The 25088-nt window shown below is 51.6% G+C and overlaps 2 protein-coding genes across 2 annotated transcripts; one reads left to right on the top strand and one right to left on the bottom strand.

Annotated features, from left to right (window-relative positions):
- Window positions 1–132: 132 nt before the first annotated feature.
- Window positions 133–19902, bottom strand: ARPC2 (actin related protein 2/3 complex subunit 2). The gene is made up of 10 exons (XM_041473160.1): window positions 19728–19902; window positions 10094–10128; window positions 9026–9138; window positions 6975–7020; window positions 6194–6380; window positions 5671–5764; window positions 3273–3399; window positions 1819–1919; window positions 1368–1468; window positions 133–574 (listed from the first exon to the last, which is right to left on the bottom strand). Exons 1-10 carry the CDS (start codon window positions 19799–19801, stop codon window positions 550–552), a joined length of 903 nt encoding a protein of 300 aa, XP_041329094.1. The 5' UTR covers window positions 19802–19902; the 3' UTR covers window positions 133–549.
- Window positions 19903–21367: 1465 nt separating this feature from the next.
- LOC121356547 (C-X-C chemokine receptor type 2-like) lies at window positions 21368–24818 on the top strand. Its single transcript, XM_041473141.1, has 2 exons — window positions 21368–21564; window positions 23418–24818. Exon 2 carries the CDS (start codon window positions 23423–23425, stop codon window positions 24497–24499), a length of 1077 nt encoding a protein of 358 aa, XP_041329075.1. The 5' UTR covers window positions 21368–21564; window positions 23418–23422; the 3' UTR covers window positions 24500–24818.
- The last annotated feature ends 270 nt before the right edge of the window (window positions 24819–25088 follow it).

Raw genomic sequence — 25088 nt, 5'->3', positions numbered from 1 at the left:
TGGGCACTGCACCCCAAAGTTCACCAGAAGGCATATGTTCCACAATACAGGAATTATCTCCCTTGGGGCTGTGACTAAACACCCCTTCCAGGGCAAGGTCACATGCATTGACAAGCCAAAGCCTCACAGCCCTTTAAGATAGAAAGATCTTCTTTATTAATGAACCCCAACAGTATTTCTTCAGATACAGGAGTTTTGAACTCAAATACTCAGAAGAAAACAAGTTAATATTGCATTATTCTCATAAGAAATACTGCAACTTATTTCCGGTAACATATTGCAAAGCGAAACAGCTTGAAAAGAAAAAAAAAAATTAAAAAAGAAAAGAAATTAAGTCAATCAAACTGGAATTAAAGTTTTGTTTCTTGGAACGATCGAGTCCTCGCAAGCACAGCTCGTTTCTGCAGATTACTCCCCCAACTTGTCGTACAAACAGACCCCGATTGCTTGAATTCCTTATGAGCCCACAGAGGTGCAACATTAAAAGCTACGATTATCAGGTAGCAAGTGCCCCAACCTTCGTCCTCCGGCAGCCTCAGTGACTTGGTGTTAACGGGTTGTGAACGTCTTCCCCCTGAAAGGATGGAGAGACGGATCAGCAGAGCCCCAGGGGCCTGTGGAGCTTGTGCTGGGGCACACCTAGCAGAGCTCTCCAAGCCAGGCAGGCACTGCTGGGTTGGAGCTCTCAGGGTCTGTGGCTGCAGAACCAAGTCACAGGGCTGTGGGAAGGGGCTAACTTTTGCAGAGGGGACAACCCCCCTGCCCCAAAGCAGCATGCAAAGGGGACATGACAGAACAAACAAGAGAAAAAAGGAGACCAAGGGGCTCTGGGATAAGCAGAAGGTAAGGGACCTGAGTGAAACGTTCACACAACTGCTCTCCTCCATCCACTTCACTGTGGGCTGCTTGTTCACAAGAGGGAGCCAGCTAGCATGGTGGCCTGGCCCCAGCCATCAGCTGGCCAAGGGCAGCCAGTGACTCTGAGGAGCTGCAGACACACTGGGCAGCAAGACCTGGTCGAGTGCCCACAAACCCCAAGGAAGGACCTGGCTGCTCTCCCTTCCATGAGCTGGAGCTGCCCCCAGAGATGGACAAGGCAGCTTTAATATAACAGGGAAAAAGCCCCCAGGAATGCCACCAGGGGCTTGGTGGGGGTAAATGGAGACACCAGGGCTTGCAAGGCCATCATGTATGACCCTTTTGTGAAGGACCTGCCAGCACAGGGTTTTGCCTCAGACCCAGCTCCTCACAGGACATCTGAGGCAGTACGCTGTGGGTCACCCCCTGCCTGCCCTGGAGTGCAGTATGCCAAACTGAGCAAGACCGAGCTCGTGGCCCAGAGAGCCATGCCCTGCTTTGCTACTCACGTGATTGTTTTCATTTCTTTCTTCTCTGCGTCTGGACGGGCACGGTTGAGCACCTTGAGGAAATCTGACGTTTTTGCCCTCATACGCGTGTGAATATAGGCCTGTGTTTCATTAGGACAAAATGGGGACATGTCAGGAGCCTTTCTTCATAGCTGAGATTTCAGGACACATCAAAGCCAAGTCACTCTGAACAATTACCCTCATTTCTGTTCTCAGAAAGGACACAAACCAGATCCAAAAGGCAAAAATCCTACTTCACTGCTAGAATGGAAAATCTTGTGTCCAAGAGCAGGGAGAAGGCAATGATGCATCACTCGCCACCCCTGCATGACCGGGGAGGGCAGCAGCAGACCCTAATGAGTTCTCAAGAGGCACCCCTGTCCCCTGCTTCTCCCCTTCAGCAGGCAGGTTAGATGGGCTGAAGCCACCCTGTGTGCCCTGGCCCTCATACCTTCGAGCACTTGATGTGATAGTGCAGGTAGTCCCGGAATGTGTGGATCAGGTTTATGGTGTTGTCTCTGGCTGCAGCATTGGTGTGACGGGGGAACAACACTGAAATGAGAGGCCAACACAGACCATTAGTACCTCCTGAGGCTGCCAAGACCTTCAGGATCAGTGCTGGAGGCTTCAGCATGTGCTGCATTCAATGCCTGCCTTGCCCTCTATAAAGAGCCCTTTACTCTTGACACATACCAATCAAGCAGCACTTGTGATTTTAAATACAAGGCTCAAGAGCACTTTTCCACATTTTCCACAGCAGCCTGTGCACTCTGCAGGATGCAGGCAAGGCCAGGTGTCCAGAAACAATGGCACTGTAGGAAACCATATGATGCTCTATCAGTGTTTAGGAGATGCAATTGGAGGAGCAAGCTGGGAGGCAGACCAGGGCACCCAGACTGCTCAACCAATTTCAAGATCCAGTCTGCCCTGGGGTCTTGAAATCAGTTGTGGATCTTTGCCTGGCAGCTTGCCAGCCCTGTAACATAGACAGGCTTTTGGATACAAGTAGGTAGTTTGCTCTTTCCATAAGCTGGTGCTCTGTTAGGTGTCCAAGATCCGAAGGCTGAAAGAACATTTTGTCCGGGTGATGATCTCACCTGAGACTGTCAGATCAGATAACTGGGAAATTTAGTCTCAACAAGAACAAAAGTATGTGCCATCCTGGACCTCTTCTTTCCATAGCTGACAGCTGCCCAGGCCTCAAGGCTCCATTTCCAGCACAGGAGGAGGGCAATGCTATCTTCACCTTTCCCTGCAGTGTCTGTGCTCCGTCTCTGAGCTCCAAACTACAGGAATGCTGGACTGAGACATCCTAATAACACACCCAACCATTTTGAAGAGATCTTTCCCTTTCAACAGGGCAGGGTTCAGACTCCTTGACACTGCTACCCAGGGGGAAGTCATGGCTCTGCTGGCCAGCACCTCTGGCAGGGGAAAGTGGCTCATCGGTGTTTGGAGAAGAGGCAGAGCTGGAGAAGCAGAAGGCACTGCTCTGCTGCTGCTGACTGCCTCTGCTGATCAAGCACTGCACAGCTCCCTGCAGCTGGACTACCTAAAAGTACAGTTGCGTGAAAAGTTTCACAAGAAACCTCCAGTTTCCAAAATATCACAGCAAAGCCACTCTTCCCTTTGCTTCCAAATACTGAACTTATTTTGTAGGCGGACACTAAACAACTCACTGTCCACTTCCACATCATCTTGCCCACAGCAGAGCTGAGGTGACCTGATACAGAAAAGGGACACTCCAAAGGGGGCACACAAGACAGAATGCAACCCCAGAGTCCTTGCAGCCCTGAACTGCCCACTTCAGCACTCAGGGAAAGTGAATTCCTTTCTGTTTTTCATGCAGCAACAGGAACCTCTCTCCTCCCCAGGCATCCCCAAGCCTCAGAGCTGCCTGCTTACCAAAAGTGATGTAGCCAATGTTATCGCCAACAGCTGCATCCGTGTCTTTCAGCTCCAAGGGTGGCTCCCTGTGGCTGAAGAGCACCTGTGGGGCTGTGTGACTGGCCCGGCGACCCTCCTTGAACTCCTGAACAAGACAAAGTGAAGGTGATTCCCACTGCGACCCTTTAGCAACACGCTGGGAAAGCAAATGGGGTTTCCTCACTCCCAAAGGACAATGAGCAGAAGGTGGCCCAGCTTTCCCTGAACTGATTAAGTTCATCAGGCCAAACACCCTAAAAGTAACTCTTTTCCCCAGCAAAACCAGCCCAAAATACATGGCTGTCCTGGGTTTATACATAACTGTAGCACAGCCCCTCAGCTGGGGTGGCTTTCAGTGTGTCACACCCCTGCCATGGGTGTTTTGTGGAAGGGACACCTCAGTCTGAGCAAGTACATGAGACAGCACAGCTCCTGCTGGAACTTCAATGCTTCCAGTGAAAGTGCACAGTGCCTATCACCCCTGAGGAAGAGAAATTCTCAGGAAGGGCTGCAAGGTCTCCATCACACCTAGTGTAAAGGTTCTGCCATTTGAGAAACCATCTCCCACCAGGAGTCTGCCTAGATGCATCAAGATGCATCTGGGGGCTTGAAATTTGTATGTGAGCCCTGCTCCTCTGAACCCTTCCCTACACACCTTGAAACAATACCTTCAGGCAGGGAGATCCCTTCCGCCACCTCTGACACAGCAGCACAACCCCCACCTCACAGGAAATGTACTGGCTCTGCATTTCAGGAACTGTAAGGACCATCTCTGTGTGGGGCTGGGAATGTCCAGAGACCATTCTCCTCGCCCAAGGCAGGGCTGTCTTCCCTCTGCCTCACTGACCTCCATCCCAACCTACACATTATCAGCTACCCTTGGCCTCTCCTCTGAGCAGTTTCCCCTGGGAAAGGCACGGGCATCCGTGTCCCTTTTAGAGTAGATCACTGGGGTTTCCTTAATTAAATGCTTAGCTTGCACTTCTGCCTGCTCATGCCAGAGGGTAAAATGGTTCAAATGGCTTCACTGGTTAGTTAATGGTCACATTTTCTCCATGAGAGCCCAGATGAGCAGACACCATGCCCAGCTGTGTTATGCAAGAGCAATAGCTGGAGGGAAAGAGCCAGTGTGACTCAGAGTGGAAATTCCTGTGGCTGGGCAGAGGCAGGGTTTGCTGTTATAAAAATCAAGAATTCGGGACATGGAGACTCCAGGACAGCTGCTGCCTTGAAGCACTGCCATCTTCCCAGGACCCTCACTAACCCCATTTTGTTCACATTATGCCTCCCTTCCCATTTTAAAAGCTGAATTCCAGGCTGAGGGATATGCTTGGTGGGGGAAAACCTCAAAGCCAGAGCAGATGTCCTGTCTGTAGCTAATGAACAGAGCAAGCAGAGCAGTGAAGACTTCCATTGCAACAGACCTCCTTCTGATGACACCCAACACACGTACACTGGTCTCCAGCAAACTGGGCCAGTAACTTGCTGTCCATGAGCCTGTCAGCAGCATGGCCTGGGACCCTTGAACGGGTGGGTTAAAGATGCCTGGAACACCCTGCAGGCCCTGCTCCATGGCCATGCCCAAACAGGAGGCTGGCTCCCCAGGAGCTTAAGCAGATGAGTGAGGTGGGCCAGTGGCACAGATGAACACAGGTACAAGCATGCATTTAGCCTCCCCAGCTGCATACAGATGTCTCATTTTCCCAAGGCTGCACACAGTTGTTCACAGACATGCAAAATGCTTACTACAAGTCTCTGAATGCTTCCTAGCTAAACAGCAATTGGAAAAGGTAGCTGAGTCCAGACTTGGCATTACGATTGGCTCGAGCCCACAAATTCAGTATATTCATAGCTCTAAAAAGTTGAAATTTGAGAGCTGTCACACTGTGTTGCTGTTGAGTGTTTCTGCAGTATTTGAGCATTAGCAGGTTGAAACTTCAAGGTGAAGACCATTCTCAGCTCCTAGTCAGGCATGGCATGACATTGTCTCACCCTTCCTCTCCCTTTACAGCCTCCTCAACATGCTCGGGTCCTCAGCTGGCTGGAGTTCCCTACACCATAGCTATCCACATTACAGGGCCTCAATGTGGGGACTGAAGTATTCACTGTGGTGTTTCTCATCTGTAACACATAATACGCTTGATTGTCCAAATGAGCAAGACTATTGATGATACAGATGCCAGTGCAAGAGCCAGGAAAATACACTGTCTGTGCCTATTAGCATTTTCTTCCATCCCAGGCCAGCATGGAGCAAAGCATTTTCATGTGTTAAACCGCCTTTGTGCTCACTTCAGCAGCTTATTTGGCAATGCTGCTTCAAGCAAGCAGGCATCTGAATTGAGGACCAGACCCTCTCCCTGTAACTCAGATTCCATACCTGCATAAACACCTTTCCGATCACCACATCATCGTCGTCCTTAAATACCGTGCTGAACACAACCGTGACACGGTCCTTCTTTGCCTCAACATACCTGCAGGTGGGAGAGACAGAACCCACCTGTGAACCAGAGCTAAGAAGTTCAACTGGACAAGGAAGCAACTGTGTGACAAGGTCAAGTAGGTACAACAGCCATTCACAGGCCTGACTGCTGTAAATTTCCCCTCCCCTGAGACAGTATCTACAGGGAGCACAACATTTCTGTTGGGAGTGGCCAGTTCCCCTCCTGCATGCAGCCACAAGTGATGCCACTAACAGAGACTCTTGTGTAACATCCCAGCAGCCCGAGGCATAAGCATTACCCTCATGGGATACTTGTGGCAGCCTAGAACAGGCCCTTATTACCCTGGCCAAAGCACAGAGCAGGAGGATTTCCTGACTTTCCACCAAAACCTACAGCTGTGCACAGGAGCAGACTACTGACCACTGTCCAACCCCCGTGCTGTTTGGTTTGAACACTTACATTGTCTCATCATCCCTGTAGTGGATGACTGCTCTTTTTTCTCCTTCTCTGCCCTCTTCCTGGAATTTGAAATACTTCTCAAAGACTGAAGCAAAGCAGTTGCGCTTCAACATGCCGGCTTGGTGCACAATGGCATCCTTGTCTGCAGGAAGGTTCTCCAGGTCGTAGAGCAAAGAGACATTGTAACCTGGGAAGGGACAGCCACTAGCTTTAATAATCTACATAGGGCCTTAATGAAAGCAGAGATTTTTTTTTAAGAGACACCTACAGTCCCACTTTTGCCTTAAATCCTCCCAAAAGCCCCAGGGGTGAGTTCTTTCCACTCCAAGCACTTGCCAAAAGCCATGCCTGAACTCGGTGCGTGGCCATGGCAACGTTCCCGGGGCTCCTTCCCAAGCTCCCAGACACACGTGCCGGCTGAACTGCTCCCAAGTTTTTGCAGTGAGTAGGAAGAGATGTTGTCACAGGTAACCATGGTTTTTCTGTGTCTTACAAAGCATCTTTGAGAAGAACAAAGACCCCAGCCGTGAGGAACAGAGGCTTCCTGGAGGAGGACTGCATAAAGAATTACAGCTTGTGCTGCAAGCTACTTCATTCCTGACGTATCTGAGTCACCTTTTAAACTTGCAATTTCAAATTGCAATTCATTGTATAGAGAGCCTCAGATATCAAGCTCTTCAAGTGCAACCTTCATATGAGCATTTCTCAGGTGACTTAAGTAACTTTGGAATTGCATTCAAACATACACACACACAGAGAGTGAATGTTATTGCAGGGTTACCTGATTCAGGATTTATCAAGTAGCTTCCATAAACCTTCTTCAATACCTAGAAAAGAAATTAAACACTGAGTGCACAAGCTATCAAGACTTGTTTCCTCCTGCACAGCCTAGGCCTTATTTGGTCTTCTTTTAGAAGTATCAAATTACAGCACCTGCCTCCCCTAGTCTAAGAGAACTTAGACAAATATTAAGTCATCAGCTTCTAGTACTATTGGCTGTTTCTGCCCTAGGGAGAGTTCCCTGAACTCCACTGACAGGGGACATACTGCAGTAGAGGACTCAAAACTGGAACTTTTTCAAGTTCTTGCTAGTCGGATTTGTGTAGGGAAGAAGCCTTATAGCTCATATCTTCAAAGGAGAACAATCAGCAGAGCCTGACACAACAGACCTGAGGGCTACCACTTTTCCTTCCATTCAAAGGCAGATGTAAAGCGTGCCCGGTCCCTCTCCTCACAGGACGGCAAGTTCAGAGCACACCATGGCCTGGTGATCACACACTGTCTCAGCCTACTGCAGGAACAGATGGGGATTGAGAGGAGACTGCCATGCAGGCTGGATGCCTCCCAGAAGCAGAACTGCCTACAGCACAGCAAAAACCTTTCTTCAAACGTAATTACTGCTGAATTTTACATCAATGGCAATTTCCAACTGAGCCATAGCTCTGTGTCAATGAGGGGGCTGTGAACATGCGATATTTCACAGAGAAGAACACAGCAGTGTTGGGGCAGAACTGGCCCTCCTGGGATGACACCCACTACCACGTGGAAAGGATACACAGACTCTCTGCATGCCAAAACCTCCTCTCAGCAGAGAGCCTGCCTGCAATGGTGCAGGAAGATGCCCTGTCTTAGCAGGAAGCCCACTCTGCATTCCTCACAGTGGGGTTTCACCAAAGACAGAGCAGAAACAAGCAACGTTGTCTGCAGGGAAGTACAGAAAGCAACATTATGACAACTGGAGATTGAAAAATGTAATTTCTATTTAGTCAGTACTTCCAAGCCAGTCCTGCACAGATCCCGTTTTCCTCTAAAAGTTTATAGGAAGCTGCCTTTCCCCACTACCATGGCTGCTGGTGCACAGTGCTGTCAGCCACTCGCTACCACAGGAGTTCTCTTGGGATCACACACTGCACTGATCCTCACTATACATGCTGGGAAGTCTCCACCATTTGGGCTGCTTGACACTCCTTATGCCAGCAGCAGTACCTTCAGTAGCAGGGAATGCTGCACCTAGAAAGCTCTGCATTCAGAAACCAGGAAAGCAGGACACTCAATCATATCTCTTCTGACTTAGGTGGGTTTTATGGCAACTCACAGGAATTCACTTTGGGTTCAAGTCACCCATTTCTCACCAGACTCGCAATAAACTGATGGAGCGGTTCCCTTGTTTTCTTCCAAGGACAGACACCCAGAGGCAAAAGCCTGCTGAAAAGCCCTGGGTGAACCCCATTTGCTACCATGTGGAGATTTGAAAACTGACTCAGGAACTGAGTCACACTTCCTGCCTTGCCATCCAACCACAGCTCAGAGAGGCTCCTTTTTTCTACCATAAATGGCCCTCCGCAACCACAGGCCCAGTCAACAGGAACTGAGCCTGGGACTTCACACAGCAGCAGTGAAAAGGGAACCAGTCTGAAAACCAAGGTCTGCACACACAACAGGAGCCCCGCACTTGCTCTCAAGTGTGGTTAGGAGTCAAAAGAGAAGCACCACAGCTCTGTCTTGGTACCTTCCTTCACTTGTGGGCTCAACACACCAGTCAGGGAAACTATCTCTACATGGTCAGAGTTTGCTCTGAACTTGCAAAATTAGCAGTGCCTTCTGCCTTTCAGGCTGCAGGGTCACACAGGATGACTACTTTTTCATGAGAGCATGAACAAACTTGCACTTGTCTTTCAGCAAAGTGGGACTCCTGGTTGGCACAGAGCTGCTCCTTTGACCAGTGTGTGATGGGAGCACAGATGCTTCTCTAAGGGTCAGATGTTAGATCTATCTACATCACAAAGACACTGCCACCAACACAGTATTTGTAGGCTGGAGATGTTTACTCACCTCATCAGCACCGTGTTCCTGGAGTTCCTTGTAGAATTTCAGAGAAATACTGACCATCACTTTTGTCTTGTCTCCATTGGGGTTTGAAATATGGTAAAGGACTCCATCAAAGTCTAAGAAGCAAGCAAGAGAAATGTGAGGGACCAGGAACCAGCTCCTATTTCTAAGCAAGGTTTTCCCTACAAGTTCTAGTAACTGTATAAAGCAACATTGCTCCTCTTGCTCCAGCCCTCACACACACAGCAAGAGGGAAACCTGCAATTAAGGAAAATGGTAATGTCATGTAGGGAGATCTGCTATCATTCACAGGGCTGAAACTATTTTGACACCTGTCCATCACAGAAAGCTTTAGTCTAGTGTCATTTAGCATCCCTGGCAAGTCCACTTGTGCTCAATGCACAAGAATACAAACGTGCAGAGACGGCAACCTTCTGGATGGCCAGCACAGAAAGTGACTGACATGCCCACCAGGCCAGAGCTGCAGCCTGGAGGAGAAAACCTCTCTGCCAGCAAAGGCAGTGCAGCCGCTGCCTGCTGTGAGCTTCCACTTCACTGCAGAATGGGCAGGGAGGGCAGGAGGTAGGGAAGGGAACCCTCCAGCTACCTAGCAAGCTCCACTTCCCCATGGAGCTTCGCAGCTTACACAGATTCCTGATAACAGAAGCAAAAAATCAGTTGTTGAATGAGTACTTGAACTTTCTTGGCATTTCTCTTCCTAAAGAGCAAACTTGAGGTGATGAATCCATTTTGCCTGTCACCCTAAGTCAGCTTCCTAACGACCCAAACCAGATGATGCTAAAGATCTCATAACAAGTAGCATCAAGGGCAGGAGTAGAGAACAGATGAGGTAAAAGAGAAGAGCTATGTAGCAGGCACACACCAGAGCACTACCACCAGTGAACTCCGTGCTCTAGGGAAGTCCCAGGGAAGGCAAACAGACAGAGAAATAGTGGTGCAGCCAACTCTGGGGGTACTGCAGGGTCTCCACATCGCCCCCGCCCAGTGGTGTGGGCAGACTGTTCAAGCCAGTCCTTGGTTCAGAGAAGTCAAGAGATCTGAGGAGCTTACCTGCAAATGTTACTTCTACTGCCTCTGGTTTATTTCTGAAAAGCAAAGAAAACAAAGGAGGTAAATGAGAACTCTAACAGCAGCCTCCAAGCTGTGAAGAAAAGAGGATTAATTTCCAACACCTTATTTTCCACAGGCAGCTCTTCCTCAAAACCCTTTTATCTCTCCTCTGTCCGACTAGTAGTAACCTCTGACAAGAGATCTTAGACTTCTTCCCCTTCCTATAAGCACCACTTTTACCCCAGATGACATAAAACAGACTTTGAAGCTGGCACAGATTTCTATTATTTCTAGTTTATTAATAGATTTTGACATCACAGATTTCCAGTTAGAAATGCCTAAGAAGGCTACTCCTTACTAAGAAGTTTGTTTTCACAAGCACACGCTCTGTACAGTATGGCCATGACACAGGTTTTGGGACAGAGGATCTTTTGTAAGGTCCTGCAATACCAGTTCATGGAAGGAGCTGAGTAATCCTTCCTGACACAGTGCCCCCCTTGCCATCAACACCAGTTCTGCAAACGATGATATAGCATTGATATAGCTTTCTTGCAGAGAAGACTCCATTTCCAAGTTAGGAAAGTGTTAGTAGTGTCAGGAGCAGGTCAAAGAAGGAAACTTTCCACATGCTCATTTCATCCTGCCCCCCTCCAAAACACCCCAATAGCCTCTGCAGAAAAACTGCAGCTCTGGATGTGCTCTAACACTGTCCTGAGTGGTCTCTGGGACCCCAGTCAGCAACAAAACCCTTTGCAAGCCAAAGGCACATCACATCTTACACTGTGACTATGAAGATTAAACTGCTTCTTAACAAACCCTATTTTGACATTTGTTCATGATCTGTGAAAGATTAGGACTCCATGAAAGATGTAACTGCTTCTGGAAGGTCATTTCATTGGGACTGGCACTACATAACTGCTTTCACAGCTCCAAGGGGACTGGTATTAATAGGTCATTCTCCAACAGGGAATTGATGCAAAGGTATCTCCACTGCTGAGAGCAGGCGTGGAAAATGAGAACAGGATAAAAATGCCAGTCTGCTACCACTGTTTCACACTGTGTCTCCATTTATTTTTCAAAAGTAGATGATATTCGAATACAGGCTAATAAGGCTGCTGCTAACAGAAATCTAGTCTCTAACAGTTCATTCCCACCTGCCTGAACCAACATACTGAAATAACTCCCCAGAGTAAAGTCAGTGGTCTCAACTATGCTGCTGCTGCCCAGAGATCAGCTTCAACTGTTTTGAGAAAACTTGCTCTTCAACACACTTACGTGCTGCTGGGTACTGGTTACACTGTGGTACATACACTGAGGAAGGTGGGGGGAAGCGATGACTCAATATCTATTTTCCCTGAAAATATTCTGTAACAATTTAAATGATTTTATCTCAGCAGCAAGCATTGCTTTTTCCATCAGCTTTTCTGCAGCCAGCCTCATTCCTGGAAGGCAGAAATGACCACAATGTGATGAAACTCAAGCTGGGCAATACAGGGAAACCAAGACACTGCACTGCACTGATCCCAGACACCACCAGGTCAACAACATTTTACTACAGCAGGAAGGTTCTCCATCTGGGGATTAATTCCTCCCTAAGTGAAAATGAGGGGGTGTTCCTGCTTCTTGAAGGTGATCAGCTGTGAAAGGCAACAGCCCTTTTTTTCGTCTGAAGGCCGAGGAGCCTCTGTCTTTTGTGCCACCTTGCTGAGGATAAAAGCTGCACACTTGAAAGAAGCAGTACAAGTGCACCCAAAGCAGGTCCTTTCGTTTAAAAGCTGTGCCAGCTACCTGTGACCTTTCTTGCTTTCATCTCCCCTCCCCAGCTGGGCCTGAGACAGGCTCAGGAGGCATCCCTGGCTGCATATTTAGCTTGGGCTCTTGGAAAGGGAAGCTACTCCACAAGTCATGTCCAAGCCACATCTGCTCACTGAGGATGGCTCAGAGCAGAGATGAAAGAAATTCCCAGAGATCCCACTTGGTCAGTTGATGCAGACGTGTTCCTCTTTTAGAGCACCACACTCAGACGTGGGAATCAGCTTGGATGGCACTATAAATTTTTATAAAAAAAGAAACCTATGTAGGAAGCTTTAAAGATAGCACAGCCAGGCACATGAGAGCTAGGAATATTAAACAGGATGCATCCTTAAACCTCTGTTCCATCTTCTCAGAGTTACACCTTTCAAACCCCATTCCCCACACATATAGAGCTGACACCCCCCAGAGCCTCCGCTCCTAGCAGAGCCTTCCGAACACAGCACCTCCCTCTGAGAAACGCAAGGAAGTGGCTGACAGTCCGTGCACTGGAGTGGTTTTGCTGAGGAAGGATGATTCCCCATTTGGTTGTCCTGTACCCAGAGGATGGCAGGAGGATCACTCATTGCATAATTGAAGAAGCCGAGCAAGAGCCTGCACAGGAGCCAGTTGATGGCTCTGCACAGAGCCTTTGTTCTGCACACAAAAGCTCACTGCTAACACAGCTGGGTTTGAGCCTGTTATTGTGCAAACGTCATTTCTTAGAGAAGTTATCTGAACGCTGATTTCCCAAGTGGCTCAGTTCCGGTACTTGGGGATGGTGAGGAGGGGGAGTATTTAAGGGAAAAGAAGGTAACTGGGCAGAACTTTGGGTGCTGAATATTCAACCACTTCCCGGCACAGCCTCAGTGAAGCAAGAGCTCACGTGAGCAGCATACAGAGCTCCTCGCAGCCACGTGGGCCCTGTCACCCACAGCACAGTGGGTTTTCTGCCTCACCGGGCACACACTTAAGTAACCCAGGCCTGGCCTGGCCCGGGGAGGACAGGGAAGAGCACTGGGAGTGTGGCTGGGAGCAAAGTGAGCCCCCTTAGCCTTTCACAGTTCAGGAGCTTTACAATCACAGTGTTTAAAGTGCTTCTATTTATTTCTCTGGCTCACCTCATGAAAACTACCCTGGCTACTCAAAATTGTTCTCCAGCAGAGGAACCACTCAGTTTGCTACCTGGATTGTTGTTCCCACCTCAAGAAGTCCCCAGGCAGAAGAGAGAGGAGCTCTCACCTCCAGCATTCCATAGTTTCTGGATGAGCAACAATGCTGAAGGTCACACACACATGTTCACTTCCCCTTGACCTTCCAGCAACCCCATCTTCTACCACCGGAAATAGCTCTATGGAGGCACAATCCGTCCTCTCTGCGTTCTGTCCTTCCTGCTCTCGTGCCAGCACTGGCTCAGTGCAGGGGATTCACAGCAGGCCTGGGATGGGGCCTGCACCACTGAGGGTGGATACCAGCTACTGTCAGGTTACTGGCATGATCCCAAAGAGCTCCGTCTGGTCTAGCGTGCTCTGGTGTCCCTTGCCTCCATGAGAAGACTCTCCACACCCATAGCAAGAACTGGCAGTTTAGCAGCTTGGTGCTGAATGACTCTCAATCACAGCCATCTCTAAGTCCCAGCCGAACTGTAAATCCCAGCTGGGAAGCCAGAAGGTCTTTTGGGGGTCAATTCTACCCCTGAACCAAATCTCTGAAAACAGACTAAGCCAGGACACCTCATCCTCTCCTGGGGCAGAGAGCTGCTGTGACCCCTGCAAGCTTCTCACCTCCACTGCTACCTGAACCACAGCATCCCTCAGTGACCTTCCCTGCTCGCTACCCTCTGCCCTGAATGGACAATAAAACCAGCTCATACCAGGAATAACTGAGATGGCTTCTCTCTGCACTGAACACTGAATCCAGACCAGACCTTTCTGCAAAACCCTGCCTGAACTCCGATGCTAAAATGGCAGCTGTTCCCAGCAGCAGTCTGTTTTGTGATAATAGTTATAAGGTCTGAAGTCAAACCCACACCAAATCCCATCTGCCCTCTGCTTGTAACAACAAAAGACCCTGGTTTTATGTCTTCTTACCTGTGCTCCTTTTATTCATCTCCAAATGGCTCCTATGCCCTGTCTATCTAATACAGGGCCAGCTCCAAATCAGATTTTTCACCCCAGCAGAACATCCGTGAAGAGCCACAGGTGCCCATGGAGAGACACCAGCGAGCACTTAAGAGCCATAGCAAATCTTTTTTCTGACAGCATTTCCTCCCTTGACTCAGAGAACTTCCATGTTTCATTCTCAGGCCACAAAGGCTCTTAGCTGTATGTTACGACAAATTTAAGAACCTGGCTGACAACCACACTGAAGCATCTCCCACACCACAATTAAGGCCTCTACCAAATAATGGAGAATGGCAATTATTTCAAAAGCTGCAGGCATGCAGATACTCTAACCTCTTGTCCCATAGGAGAGGGGAAAAAAAGGGGTATTTCAAAGTTTAAAGCTCTGAGCAGAGCTTTCAGATCACCGGAGCCAACACACGATTTGGATAAAGTGAGCCAGATTCAGTGACAGACTGCAGGCTCTCGCTACAGAAAGGTCTCCTCAATAAAAAAAAATTATGAGCAATGACTAAAATTCTCTGAACAGTTCCTCCACTTCTGGGCCCCACTCAGCTAACAAAAGCCTCTCTGCGTAAGCTGCAGGAGCATATGCAATCAAAGAGCTCCCATAGCTCTGGCAGCACACCCACCAGGAACATGAGCAGGAGTGCTCTGTCAGGTGGGTGGTGCTGAGCTGTGTACAACACCCTAAACATGCCAGTTCTCCCCTCCTGGTTAGATGACCCCTCCATGGCCAAGCTTTTCCCTTGCTGTGTGCCCAATAGCCTGGAGGAGCCGGCTGGTATGAAAGCAGTGGGATTTGCAGTGGACAAAGCACAGATGGTCCTGGAGCATGCTGGCACTGGCAGATCCCCTTCCAGCCAGATCTTTGTCCTCAGCTGTCTTCCATCCTCATCTGTAGGCAGCTAGCCTGTGGTTCCCCACCAGAGAGATCCAGAGTTGTGCCAAGTCTCTGGGTAAGAGCCTCATTTTGCACACACTTTTACTGTGTTTCTTTAGTACAGTGATGGACACCTACTCTTCTCTGCTGTCAAGCATTGGTGGCTGCAGTGAGAACCACTCTCTGAAGATAAAACAGAGCAAACTCCTCTTAGGAACGCAAGATGAAAACTGAGGCTGGAGTGATGACAGAACCACCTGTGAAAGCCTAACACTTTTCAGATCTGGCTTTTCTTCCCTCCTGCTCCCTGTGCTGTTGCACAAGAATGGAGCACTATCTACTTCCAGACAGAGGTGGTTCACAATACACTGTTAATACTAAGTCACCTTCCCTGGTGTCCAAAGCAGGATGTGCTGTGACAACCCAGGAGCTATGTTCCAACACCTACAGCACCTTCAGTCAACATGGACAGCCAGGGTGTACCACGAGCACTGTCCATGCCGGCACATCCCAAACCCGCTCTTTCTGCCAGCAGCGTTTCCCCAGCACTCGGCAGTCAGGCAGACTGAGTTTCAGCAGGTGAGGTTGTCCCTGGAGAGATGTGCAGCTCCAGGCTGGGCTTGTGAGAACACTAAGCCAGCACCTGCCACTGCTGCTGAAGGAGGGAGATCTGATCCCTGCTCCATGGTGAGCAGCCATGACACAATGAATGGGATGAGGAAACTCATCTAAGCTAAAAATACCCAGTTTGCCTGTTTAATTTTAACCTAGGTCACTTCCCCAATCCTGTTTCCCTTGAAGCCACAAAAATGTCTGTGTCAGCAAGAACGAGGGGGTGGCAGAGGAACAATCTGGTTTTGGTGGGGTCTCTCAGCATCGCTGAAACACTGGAGCCACATGTAACTACAACCACTCCTGAAGAGAGCTCCTCAGTAGTGTCTGGCAGGATTCAAAGCTCCTCTACCCTCCCAGCACATAAACATTCCTGTCTCCCCATGATGAACTCCAAGTCACACCATGAACACAAAGTTCTCACTGCCTGGTTTCAGCCAGGGTTCAGGCTCTGTGTCTGAAAGGCTCAGCTCTGCAGTACACAATCATCAAGTGACCACAGGTGGGAAATACCATAAAGCAGATGGGTGCAGCTTCAGCCCAGCTCCTACTGGCTCACAGGAACCACTCTGCACCAGGGAAGTCCAAGCTTCAGGTGATTTCCTATGCAGCTAATTGCCAGGGAGCCCTGCAGAGCTGTACCTACTAATGGCTGTAAAGAAACCAACAATTTAGTTTGAGATTCTCTTCCCTCTGCCCCCAACCTAGGAAAAGGCATGCTGTACCCCAGCTATGCAAATCTGTGTTCTTTTGTACAGTGAGTAAATTATAACTAACAGTTTGAGACTGATGATTAATTTACTAAAGATTTTGGGTAAGCTATGTATGACTGGAAAACCAAAGCCCTGTACCACACTTTCCCTGGGGTCAGTTAAATTAGGGCAGGACAAAACTGGATGGCAAATCTGTTAGTGTCAAACAGAATGAATATTCATCAGACACAGAAGACAATCATCAAAATGTTTTACACTTAAAGTGTTTGTAGGGTTTTCTTAATGTCTGTGCATTTAGCAGAGGAAAGCAATGATGAGAAACAGGATTTTCCAACTGGTAGAGCTCATTTCACACAACACTTCCATCAGAAATGGGAAAACCCACCTGTGACACCAGCTTCCAGGTAACATCTCATGTACAAATGAATTGGTCAAAAGCTTAGGGAAGCTTTCTCTTGACATGCAAAAAAGTTCATGAGACAACCTCATTTCAACAAACTTATTTCTAGGTACTGACCAGATATTCCCACATTGCAGCAGCAAATTCCTAACTCAAGTTATTTCAACAGATTCTGGTAGCTTTAGGCTTTTATTTTAAAATGTGGTTGGTTTAAGAGAATAGATTTAAACAAAGAAATTACTAGAACTAAATAAGGAAAAAAACCAGATGCATTGAAGTCCATCATCTGTTACCACCCTGATATAAATATCATGTTTCAACAGTGGCTGTCCAAGGAGGTGAGATTTGCATTGGGTCTGCCCAAAAAACCAAATTAAATTTGAAATTATCCTATTTACAGATGGATGCTGCCAAGCCCCAAGGACCTTTTCCAGGATATACTCTTAAGAGTGGGCTAGGCCCTGTCTCAAGTGCTGATCTCTGTCTGCAGTCCTGCCATGGTACCTTTCACACTGGGAACTCCAGGGACAGCTGATGGACCTCCACACAGAGCAGATTTTGACATATATGACAATAATGGCAGTTAATGAATTCCATCTTCTAAATGTGACCTAGTTCTATATGACAAGGTGAAATGTGGAATGTCTCCCACCTGATAGCCCAGGAAAGCTCTGCAGGAACCTGCCAAACTATGGCTGCACTGCAGCCCGTGTCACAGGACAAGTCTCTGGCAAAGGATTTGGAAATGAACCCTGCTCTGCCCCACTTCCAGGCTGGTGCTGAAGCCACCAGGCACACCTGGCTCTGAGACAACCACTATTGACAAATCCCTGCATCACATCTGCTGCACTTCTGGGTTAGAGCAAATAATGTACACCTAACTCTGCCCCAGTGTCCAGCTCACTCCTCCCAGCCACCAAATTCTTCAAGGCTTGTCCTTGCCCTGTCTTGTATTCAGCCCCAAGATACACCTTGGAAAACCATCACCAAAATAGCAAAATACAGGAAATCCCTTCCCGCCTCCAGGCAGAGCACCACAGGAATAACCTGAGAGCTGTGACCATTGGAAAAAAAAATCACTTGAATAAATGTTTAGTAACATCCTTTCCTTAGAAGACCTAAAACCAGGAGAAACCTCCCTTGCACTTGCCTGGATGGGGGACCCCAGAACAAGCACAGAAGAAAATTCAGAAGTAAATGCCTTCCTCACCTTCAGCAACACACTCAAGGCACAAAACTTATCTAGAGAGGCCATCTAAAGAACAGAACGTGCCACAGATGACTAAAAGGCAGAAGCAGAGCACCATCAGCCACCCTACAAATTGATCCAGGAACAATCAGTATGTCAGGCACACATGCCAACACACAAGTGAGGTGGCTTTACCATACAGCAGAATGGAAATCTCAGGGGCCTGCAGGCTGCTGCAGGGCAAGCAAGCACAGCTCTGCTCACAGAGCCAGAGTTTTGGGGTGCATCTAAAGCTGAAAACTGCCCCTCCATGTCAGATCAACAAGCGCACATTCTTCTCCCTCCATCAGGAAGAATGCCTTGGCACAGACTAGTGATTGAGAAGCTGTTCCGACACTCACTGTGAACCTCTGGGCATGCCATATTTTCTAATGGAAGCGGCTGCAATACCACAGTGGTCACCTGGGAGCTCTCTGCCCAGTGCCATGCCTGTACTCTGGGGAAACTTGTTGCATTAAATGACCAGGGCTCAAGACAAATAAAAAACTGGGAGAAGCTCAGCTGTCCTCCAAGGCAGAGCAGTCTGTAAGATTATTTAATGGAAAAAAAAACCCCTCCCAAACAAAACACGAATCTGAGCAACAAGTCAACTGAGAGTGGGGGGAAAGCAGATTGCATGCAACATTTTGCATGCAGAAGGCTAAGAGCTTCAAAAATCGCTGGAGAAAAAAGGTAACACAGAAAAAGGCACCTGCCTGGGGGATCCTTTCCTGGAGCAGCCGGAGCCCTGCCTTGTGAGGCGCCAGGGCAGGCTCCACCCCAGAGATAACACCACTGCTCTGCCTCTCAAGGCTTTGTCTGTGTACAAAGGTGTCTCAGTCAGCAGGCAGTGCATCCAGCCTACAGGCCACCTGGTTGCAGATAAGGACATTCATACTTAAGGGGCTTCCTTCCAAGCTAAGCTGTGTCCTCACAAGCATCTTTACAGCCCTGTTGCAATACTCGCAGTAAAAAACCCCAGTGACTTCCCAGGGACTGAACTGTCCCAGCCAGAGATGGGGGTGTGAGCTAGACCCCCAGTCTGCTCCCCGAGGCCAGGACACCCACCAGGCTGGCACCAGCGGCCGTGGCTGACCCGTATAGGTCAGGCCATACCTGTATCCCTTCTGCTCGAGAAAGCAGAAAGGGAGTAAGCTGGAATTTGCTCTTCACCCCAAAGCAAAAGGCTGAGGCCATGACTCCATACTCAGTCTTCCTGTTCCCCGCCTCCCCCTACACATTCTGTACCAGCGCTGGCACCACGCTGATGAAGCCCACTTTACCCAAAGCAAACACCCTGCAAATCCACCTTCCTCCCTTCCCCACTTCCTCCTCGTCCAGGCCCTGTCCTCCAGTCCACTTCAGCACGGCAATCTCCGGTATCCTTCCCAGATCCGTCCTGCTCCCCGGGGCTCTCCATTGCCCTGGCACTAATGACCCCATCCAGCCCCACTCTCGCCCCCGACACTGCCCTGTCCCGCTCTGCTCCCTCATTCCCCACGCTCTCCCTCTGCCCATCCCCGTCGCCCGCAGTTCAACTCCCGCACCCCGACCACCCCGCTCCCAGCCCTGCATCCTGCAGGCCCCCACCCCGAGCCCGCTCTGCCCTCCCCGTTCCCGGGCCGCCACCCGGCAGCACAGTACCCGCAGGCTCAGTGCCGCTCCCCGCCACTCGCCAGCCCCACATCCTGCCTTGTCACCACTCCCCGGCCCCCACCTCTCAGCCCCATCCTCCCCCGGCACCACCCGCCAGGCTCTACTCTGTGCCCGGCCGCCTGGCACGGCACGGCCCGGGCCGGGCCCCGCCGGGCCCCGCCAGCCACCGCCCCCTCGCCCCTCCCTCGGTCCGCGGACCCGTCCCCGCCCCGCCCCCCCTGTTCCTACCCGGCGGCCGCGCCCTCGAACTTGAGCGTGAGGGTCTCCTCGATGATGCGGTTGTTGACCTCGAGCAGGATCATGTCGGTGCCGGGAGCGGCTCTGAGGGAGCCGAGCCCGCTGCGCGCACCGGGGACCCGCCCGAGCCTGCGCCGCCGCTTCCGCTCTCGCGCCCGCGCGTCACTTCCGGCTCGGCGCCACCGCCCAGGCCGGCCTTCGCCCCGCCCACCCAGGATGACGTCACAAGAAGCTCCGCCCCTGCAGCGGGCGGGGAAGGGGGGGGTGGTGTCCCCAAAATGCGGGGGGACACGGGGTGTCCCCAAAATGCGGGGGGACACAGGGTGTCCCCTCAGTGCGGCGGGACACAGGTGCAGGGGTGCACTGGGGGGTCCTCCTGGTACGGGCATCGCCGCCAGGCGGGGTGAGGCAGGGATATGTGGTGTGCCTGCGGTTTGGGAGTCCCCAAAAGTGTGAGGCTCCCCCCGCGCCCGTTAATTGACTGCTCACAGTGTTGGGGGGAGGGGCCGAAACAGTGGGGTGCCCTTAGGGTCATGGGGATGATCTGGGAAGTAGCAGGTGTGCCCCAGGGTATGGGGGTCTGTGTAAGAATTGGTGCCCCAACGATACGGGGGTGCTCACAGGGGAAAATGGTCTCTTGCAAAATGGATAATTTCAGAGCTACAGAGCCCCAAAAATGTGAGGTGACACGGGGAGTGGGGGTATCCTAGCGGGGCTGTGATGGTGCCCTGGAGCTGGGGGTTGCCCAAAACTGGGCAGCATTCCCGCAGAGCATAGGAGTGTCCTTGAGTCTGTGGGGATAGCCAAGGGATATCATGGTGGCATTTACCAGGTGCCCCAAAAACGTGGGGTACCCCTACGACTGACAAGCATGGAAAGCTGTGAGGATGGGGCTGCTCAAAGGGTTTGTGAGTTCCCCAGAGCATTGAGGCTGCACGGGGAATGCCCTTGTGCGCAGTTCTCCCTGGAAGCCATAGGGGTACTCGCAGCCTCAGCATTGGCAAAGTCTGCGGGGCTGGCACGGGGGCACGGCTCTGGCTGGTGGTGCTGATGGCATGGCTTGACTCGGCTTAGCTTGGCAAGGCACAGCCAGGGCGGGAGGGACATGGGACTCTGCTCTGGGGGATCCCCCACAGCAACCCCCAACAGAGGGCAAGCCAGCCTTGCAGTCCCCTGTGCATCCCCCAAATGGTGACGCCACCCCTGCTCTATCCATGGGGAAACTGAGGCACAGAGGCCTGCACTGCCATCACCACCGGCCATGGCCTCGGAGACCTTCTGCTCTCCTGGGCGGACTGCAGCACACAGGGGTGCCTTGAAGGGGATGCCCTCATCCACTGAGGGCCTGGGGACAAATTGGAGACCCCCAGCTGGAGACCCCCGCGGTGCATCATCGCAGGGATGACAATGAACCCCTGGGTGCACCCCCAGTGCAGCGTGGCCTCAGACATCCTGGGACAGGAGGGTGACAGAGGGCTCCCCTCGGACTGGGAAAGGCATCTGGGGTGACCATGGAAGGGTCCCTTGGGCTGCCACTTCCGCTTCATTCTGGGAGAAGGTTTTGCAACATTTCCTCCCCGGGCAGTATAAAGTGGGCGGCGGAGGAAAGGGGCACTGGGAGGTGGCACGGCAGCGGGCGCAGGTGAGGGAGCCTCCGGCTGGCGAGACCCCTGGGTCTGGTGCTGCCCCTCATCCCAGCACACTTTGCACCGGAGCCCTTTGGGGGTGACATCTGGATTTAAACCCGCACTTGTGTGCTTCCCAGTGAGAAAAAACTTGGGATCAGGAGAAGACTCCACACTTAAGGGGACAGCGACAGCAGCAACCAGTGAGTCCATGGGGTGCACCTCTGCAGATTGTGGCTTTCCTTGGGCTTTGACAGCTCCCATCTGAGCCCCTTCACATGTGGAGCAGCCTGGGGACTGGGGTGGGTTGCTTGGTAGAGGGAGGTGGTGGGTGAGAGCAACCAAGGCTGTGCTGAGGGCTCATCTGGCGTGCAAACCCTCCACAGTCCCCAGGGACATCAGCCTTGGGTGCCATGGGGAAAAAACCTGCTCCCATTTCCTTGCACAGCGATGAGCTAGGAGGAGCCTTCCCCATGGCATGTCCCTCTTTCCTCCCCACTGGGAGCCCCAGGACCACCCCATTGTCCCCCAGCCCTGCCAGGGTCAGGAGGGGAAATGGAGTGCTGCTTGTTCCCCTCATCTGGGCCAGCTGTGGGGTGTCTGTGTGTGCTATACCGGGGGAATACCCGTTTCCAGAGGAACCATCAGAATTTTGGAGTGGGGAGGCAGAAAGCAGCAGCCAGAAATAGATGGAGGGGAAGCACTGGTATCAGGCTCTGCCCCGTGCCTGTGGGAGCCCCACTTGGGAGGACATTCCCCCATCAGCACTGGCAGCATCACTGGTTGCGGTCCTCCGGGATGCTGATGCCTCAGCATCCCAGCATCACCACCCTGGGGTCACCATCCCAGGATTTCCACCCCTGGATCACTCACTGCAAGAGAGGATACAGCAGAGCCAGGGAGAGATTTTTCTGGGCAGCAGCACCAGCCCAGCTGCAGCAGGGAATTCACATCAGGCAAGAGGGGAAGGTTGGTTCCAGGGATGGTTTGGGTTCAAACAGGGCCAGCTCAGAGCTGGGGACCCCCAGCACTGGGGGGACTCAGCACCCCAAGCAGTCCTGGCATCTCCAAGCCCTGGAGGGGTTGGGGGCTCAGAAATGGGACAGATGCGTGAAACCAGAGTGAAACAAGAGTCCAGATCCATTCTGGGAGAAGCCTGAAAGCCAGTGGTCTTTGGGGAGGCAGGAACAGAGCCAGCTCACTGTCTCCTATGTGTGAGAAGACAGGAAAAGCGACTGCCACCTGTGATTTCCCCATTGAGGCCAGGCATGGGGGGACATGGCAGTGCCCAGCTAAGCAACAGGAAAACCAGAGATGTAATATTTCCAAAGCTGCCTGCAAAGTGCGATGCGTCTTTCTGCCTGGGGCTTGAAACCACTCCAGCAGGAGCAAGACCAGGAGGGGGAAGAAGGGCACAAAAACACCCTCAGACCTTGCTGAGTGCTGCCTGTCCCAGGCACCATGACCACAGCCTTGCTGCTGGCTGAGGTGGCAGGAGGGGCAGCTCCGTTCCAGGCACCACAGCAGCAATGCTTGAGGGGGTGGAGAGGCTGGAGGGATACAGGGGTACTTGAAGAACTTTGGAGGTGCCTGAGGGGCTCTAAGATGCCCAAAGAGCTGAGAGGCTTCTGAAGGACCCACAGTAAGCAGGGTAGCCCAGGGTTTCTGGAGGAGCCAGATGTCTCCTGGAGGAATGTGATGCTACATTGATGGGGACGCCCCCCAAACTGAGAAGAGATGATCATTCTATGGGGGAACCTCTTCTTCCACAGGAGTCAGGAAAGGGACAGGATTGGGGTGAAATGCAGGAGACTGAGGCATGCAGGGGATGTTTTACGAGGGGGTGTATGAGGAACAGTGTCTACCTGCAGTACTGACCATTACCTGGCACAGTGTGGATGCTGGGTCCTCCATCTCAGTGCAGTGATGAAGGACAGCTGCCCACTGGCTGGGAGGGGACCTGGGGGACAATGGAAAAGCCAGAGGACCCAAAGATACTGTCACCCCTGGTCCACAGTATTGCCACCCCACGCTCATGCCATTTTGTGCTCCACAGGCAAAATGGAGTCCTTGTCCTACAGTGGAGATTTGTCCAACATCTTCTACCTTTACAACTACACCTATGACTACAGCACAGCCATGCCTGACACTGCTATCTCATCTTCTCCGTGCCGGCCTGAAAGCTCTGTCCTCAACAAGTACCTGGTGGTGGTGATCTACTGCCTCGTCTTCATCCTCAGTGTGGTGGGGAACGGGCTGGTGGTGCTGGTGGTGACCTCCATCCACACCAGCCGCTCCGTCACCGATGTCTACCTGCTCAACCTGGCCGTGGCAGACCTGCTCTTCGCTTTGACCCTGCCGCTTTGGGCAGCCTACCGAGCCCACGAGTGGGTCTTTGGCACTGTGATGTGCAAAGCCATCTCCGTGCTGCAGGAAGCCAACTTCTACAGCGGCATCCTTCTGCTGGCCTGCATCAGCGTGGACCGCTACCTGGCCATTGTCTATGCCACACGGGCTGCCACTGAGAAGAGGCACTGGGTGAAGTTTGTCTGCTTGGGCATCTGGGTCTTCTCCACGCTGCTGTCCCTGCCCGTGCTGCTCTTCCGCGAGGCTTTCCACTCACCCAACAATGGCACCGTGTGCTACGAGCGCATCAGTGGCGAGGAGACGGCCAAGTGGCGGGTAGTGCTGCGGATCCTGCCGCAGACATTCGGCTTTGTCTTGCCCCTCCTGGTGATGCTCTTCTGCTATGGCGTCACCATCCACACCCTCCTGCAGACCAAGAACGCTCAGAAGCAGCGGGCCATGAAGGTCATCTTCGCTGTGGTGCTGGTGTTCCTCATCTGCTGGCTGCCCTACAACATCACACTGGTGAGCGACACCCTCATGAGGACGCGGGCCATTGCCGAGACCTGTGAGAGGAGGAACCGCATCGACACAGCCCTCTCTGTCACGCAGGTCCTGGGCTTTGCCCACAGCTGCATCAACCCTATCATCTACGCCTTCATCGGTCAAAAGTTTCGCAACAGCTTCCTCAAGATCCTGGCGCAGCGTGGGCTGATCAGCAAGGATGCTGTTGCCCGCTACGGCCGTGCCTCCTATGCCTCCACCTCTGGCAATACATCCACCACCCTCTGAGCTCTTCTGGGACCCAGCCCTTGTGGGCACCAGCAGGTCCCAGCACCCCACACACTTCAGCATCCTCATCCAGCCCCCTGGAATGTGGGTGGTGATGCCATGGGGATGGGCAGGGCCACCACTGGAGGCTGGACCCCAACTGGAAGGGGGCTTGGGTGCAAGGTTGTAGGAGCTCATTGCCAGGGGAGTGATGTCAAGTGTCCACCCTGCCCTCTCTCTGGGACAAAGCCTGTGACCTTGTGGATTCTGTGAGCCTGCTGTGGGGATGGTGTATTTACCTGATGACCATCCAGCAATAAAGGAGTTGATGGGTTGGTCACCCATGTCTGGCTCCTCTTTGCCACGGGAAGGGACATGGCAGGACAGGGCCAGGGCACATCTCTGGGGACAGTGCCAAAACAGTGGTGCCTGCTGAGCCTGTCAGAGTGTGGGTAACCATTCTTCCAGGACAGGGTTTGGCATCCTATGCATCCCCACAGAGGACCCAAGCCCAGGTTTTGCTTCCTACAGCTCCCCAGACAGGTCCTGGCACTTCGATGGTCTCTGTGTGAAGTCTATCCCACCTGGAGACAAAGTCATTCCCTTCCCA

This window comes from Pyrgilauda ruficollis, unplaced genomic scaffold, assembly GCF_017590135.1.
Source record: "Pyrgilauda ruficollis isolate IOZ18807 unplaced genomic scaffold, ASM1759013v1 scaffold3, whole genome shotgun sequence".
Taxonomy (NCBI): domain Eukaryota; kingdom Metazoa; phylum Chordata; class Aves; order Passeriformes; family Passeridae; genus Pyrgilauda; species Pyrgilauda ruficollis.
This window is presented reverse-complemented; position numbering and strand designations above follow the sequence as displayed.

What these genes read in the sequence shown, in the direction of transcription:
- ARPC2 (XM_041473160.1), bottom strand. Translation starts at nt 19,801, where the DNA reads ATGATCCTGCTCGAGGTCAACAACCGCATCATCGAGGAGACCCTCACG. An exon ending in TCGGAAAGGTGTTTATGCAG is followed by an intron (nt 3,400 to 5,670) that starts GTATGGAATCTG and finishes TGTCTTGTTCAG; the next exon opens with GAGTTCAAGGAGGGTCGCCG. An exon ending in CATTGGCTACATCACTTTTG is followed by an intron (nt 1,920 to 3,272) that starts GTAAGCAGGCAG and finishes CTCTCATTTCAG; the next exon opens with TGTTGTTCCCCCGTCACACC.
- LOC121356547 (XM_041473141.1), top strand. Translation starts at nt 23,423, where the DNA reads ATGGAGTCCTTGTCCTACAGTGGAGATTTGTCCAACATCTTCTACCTT.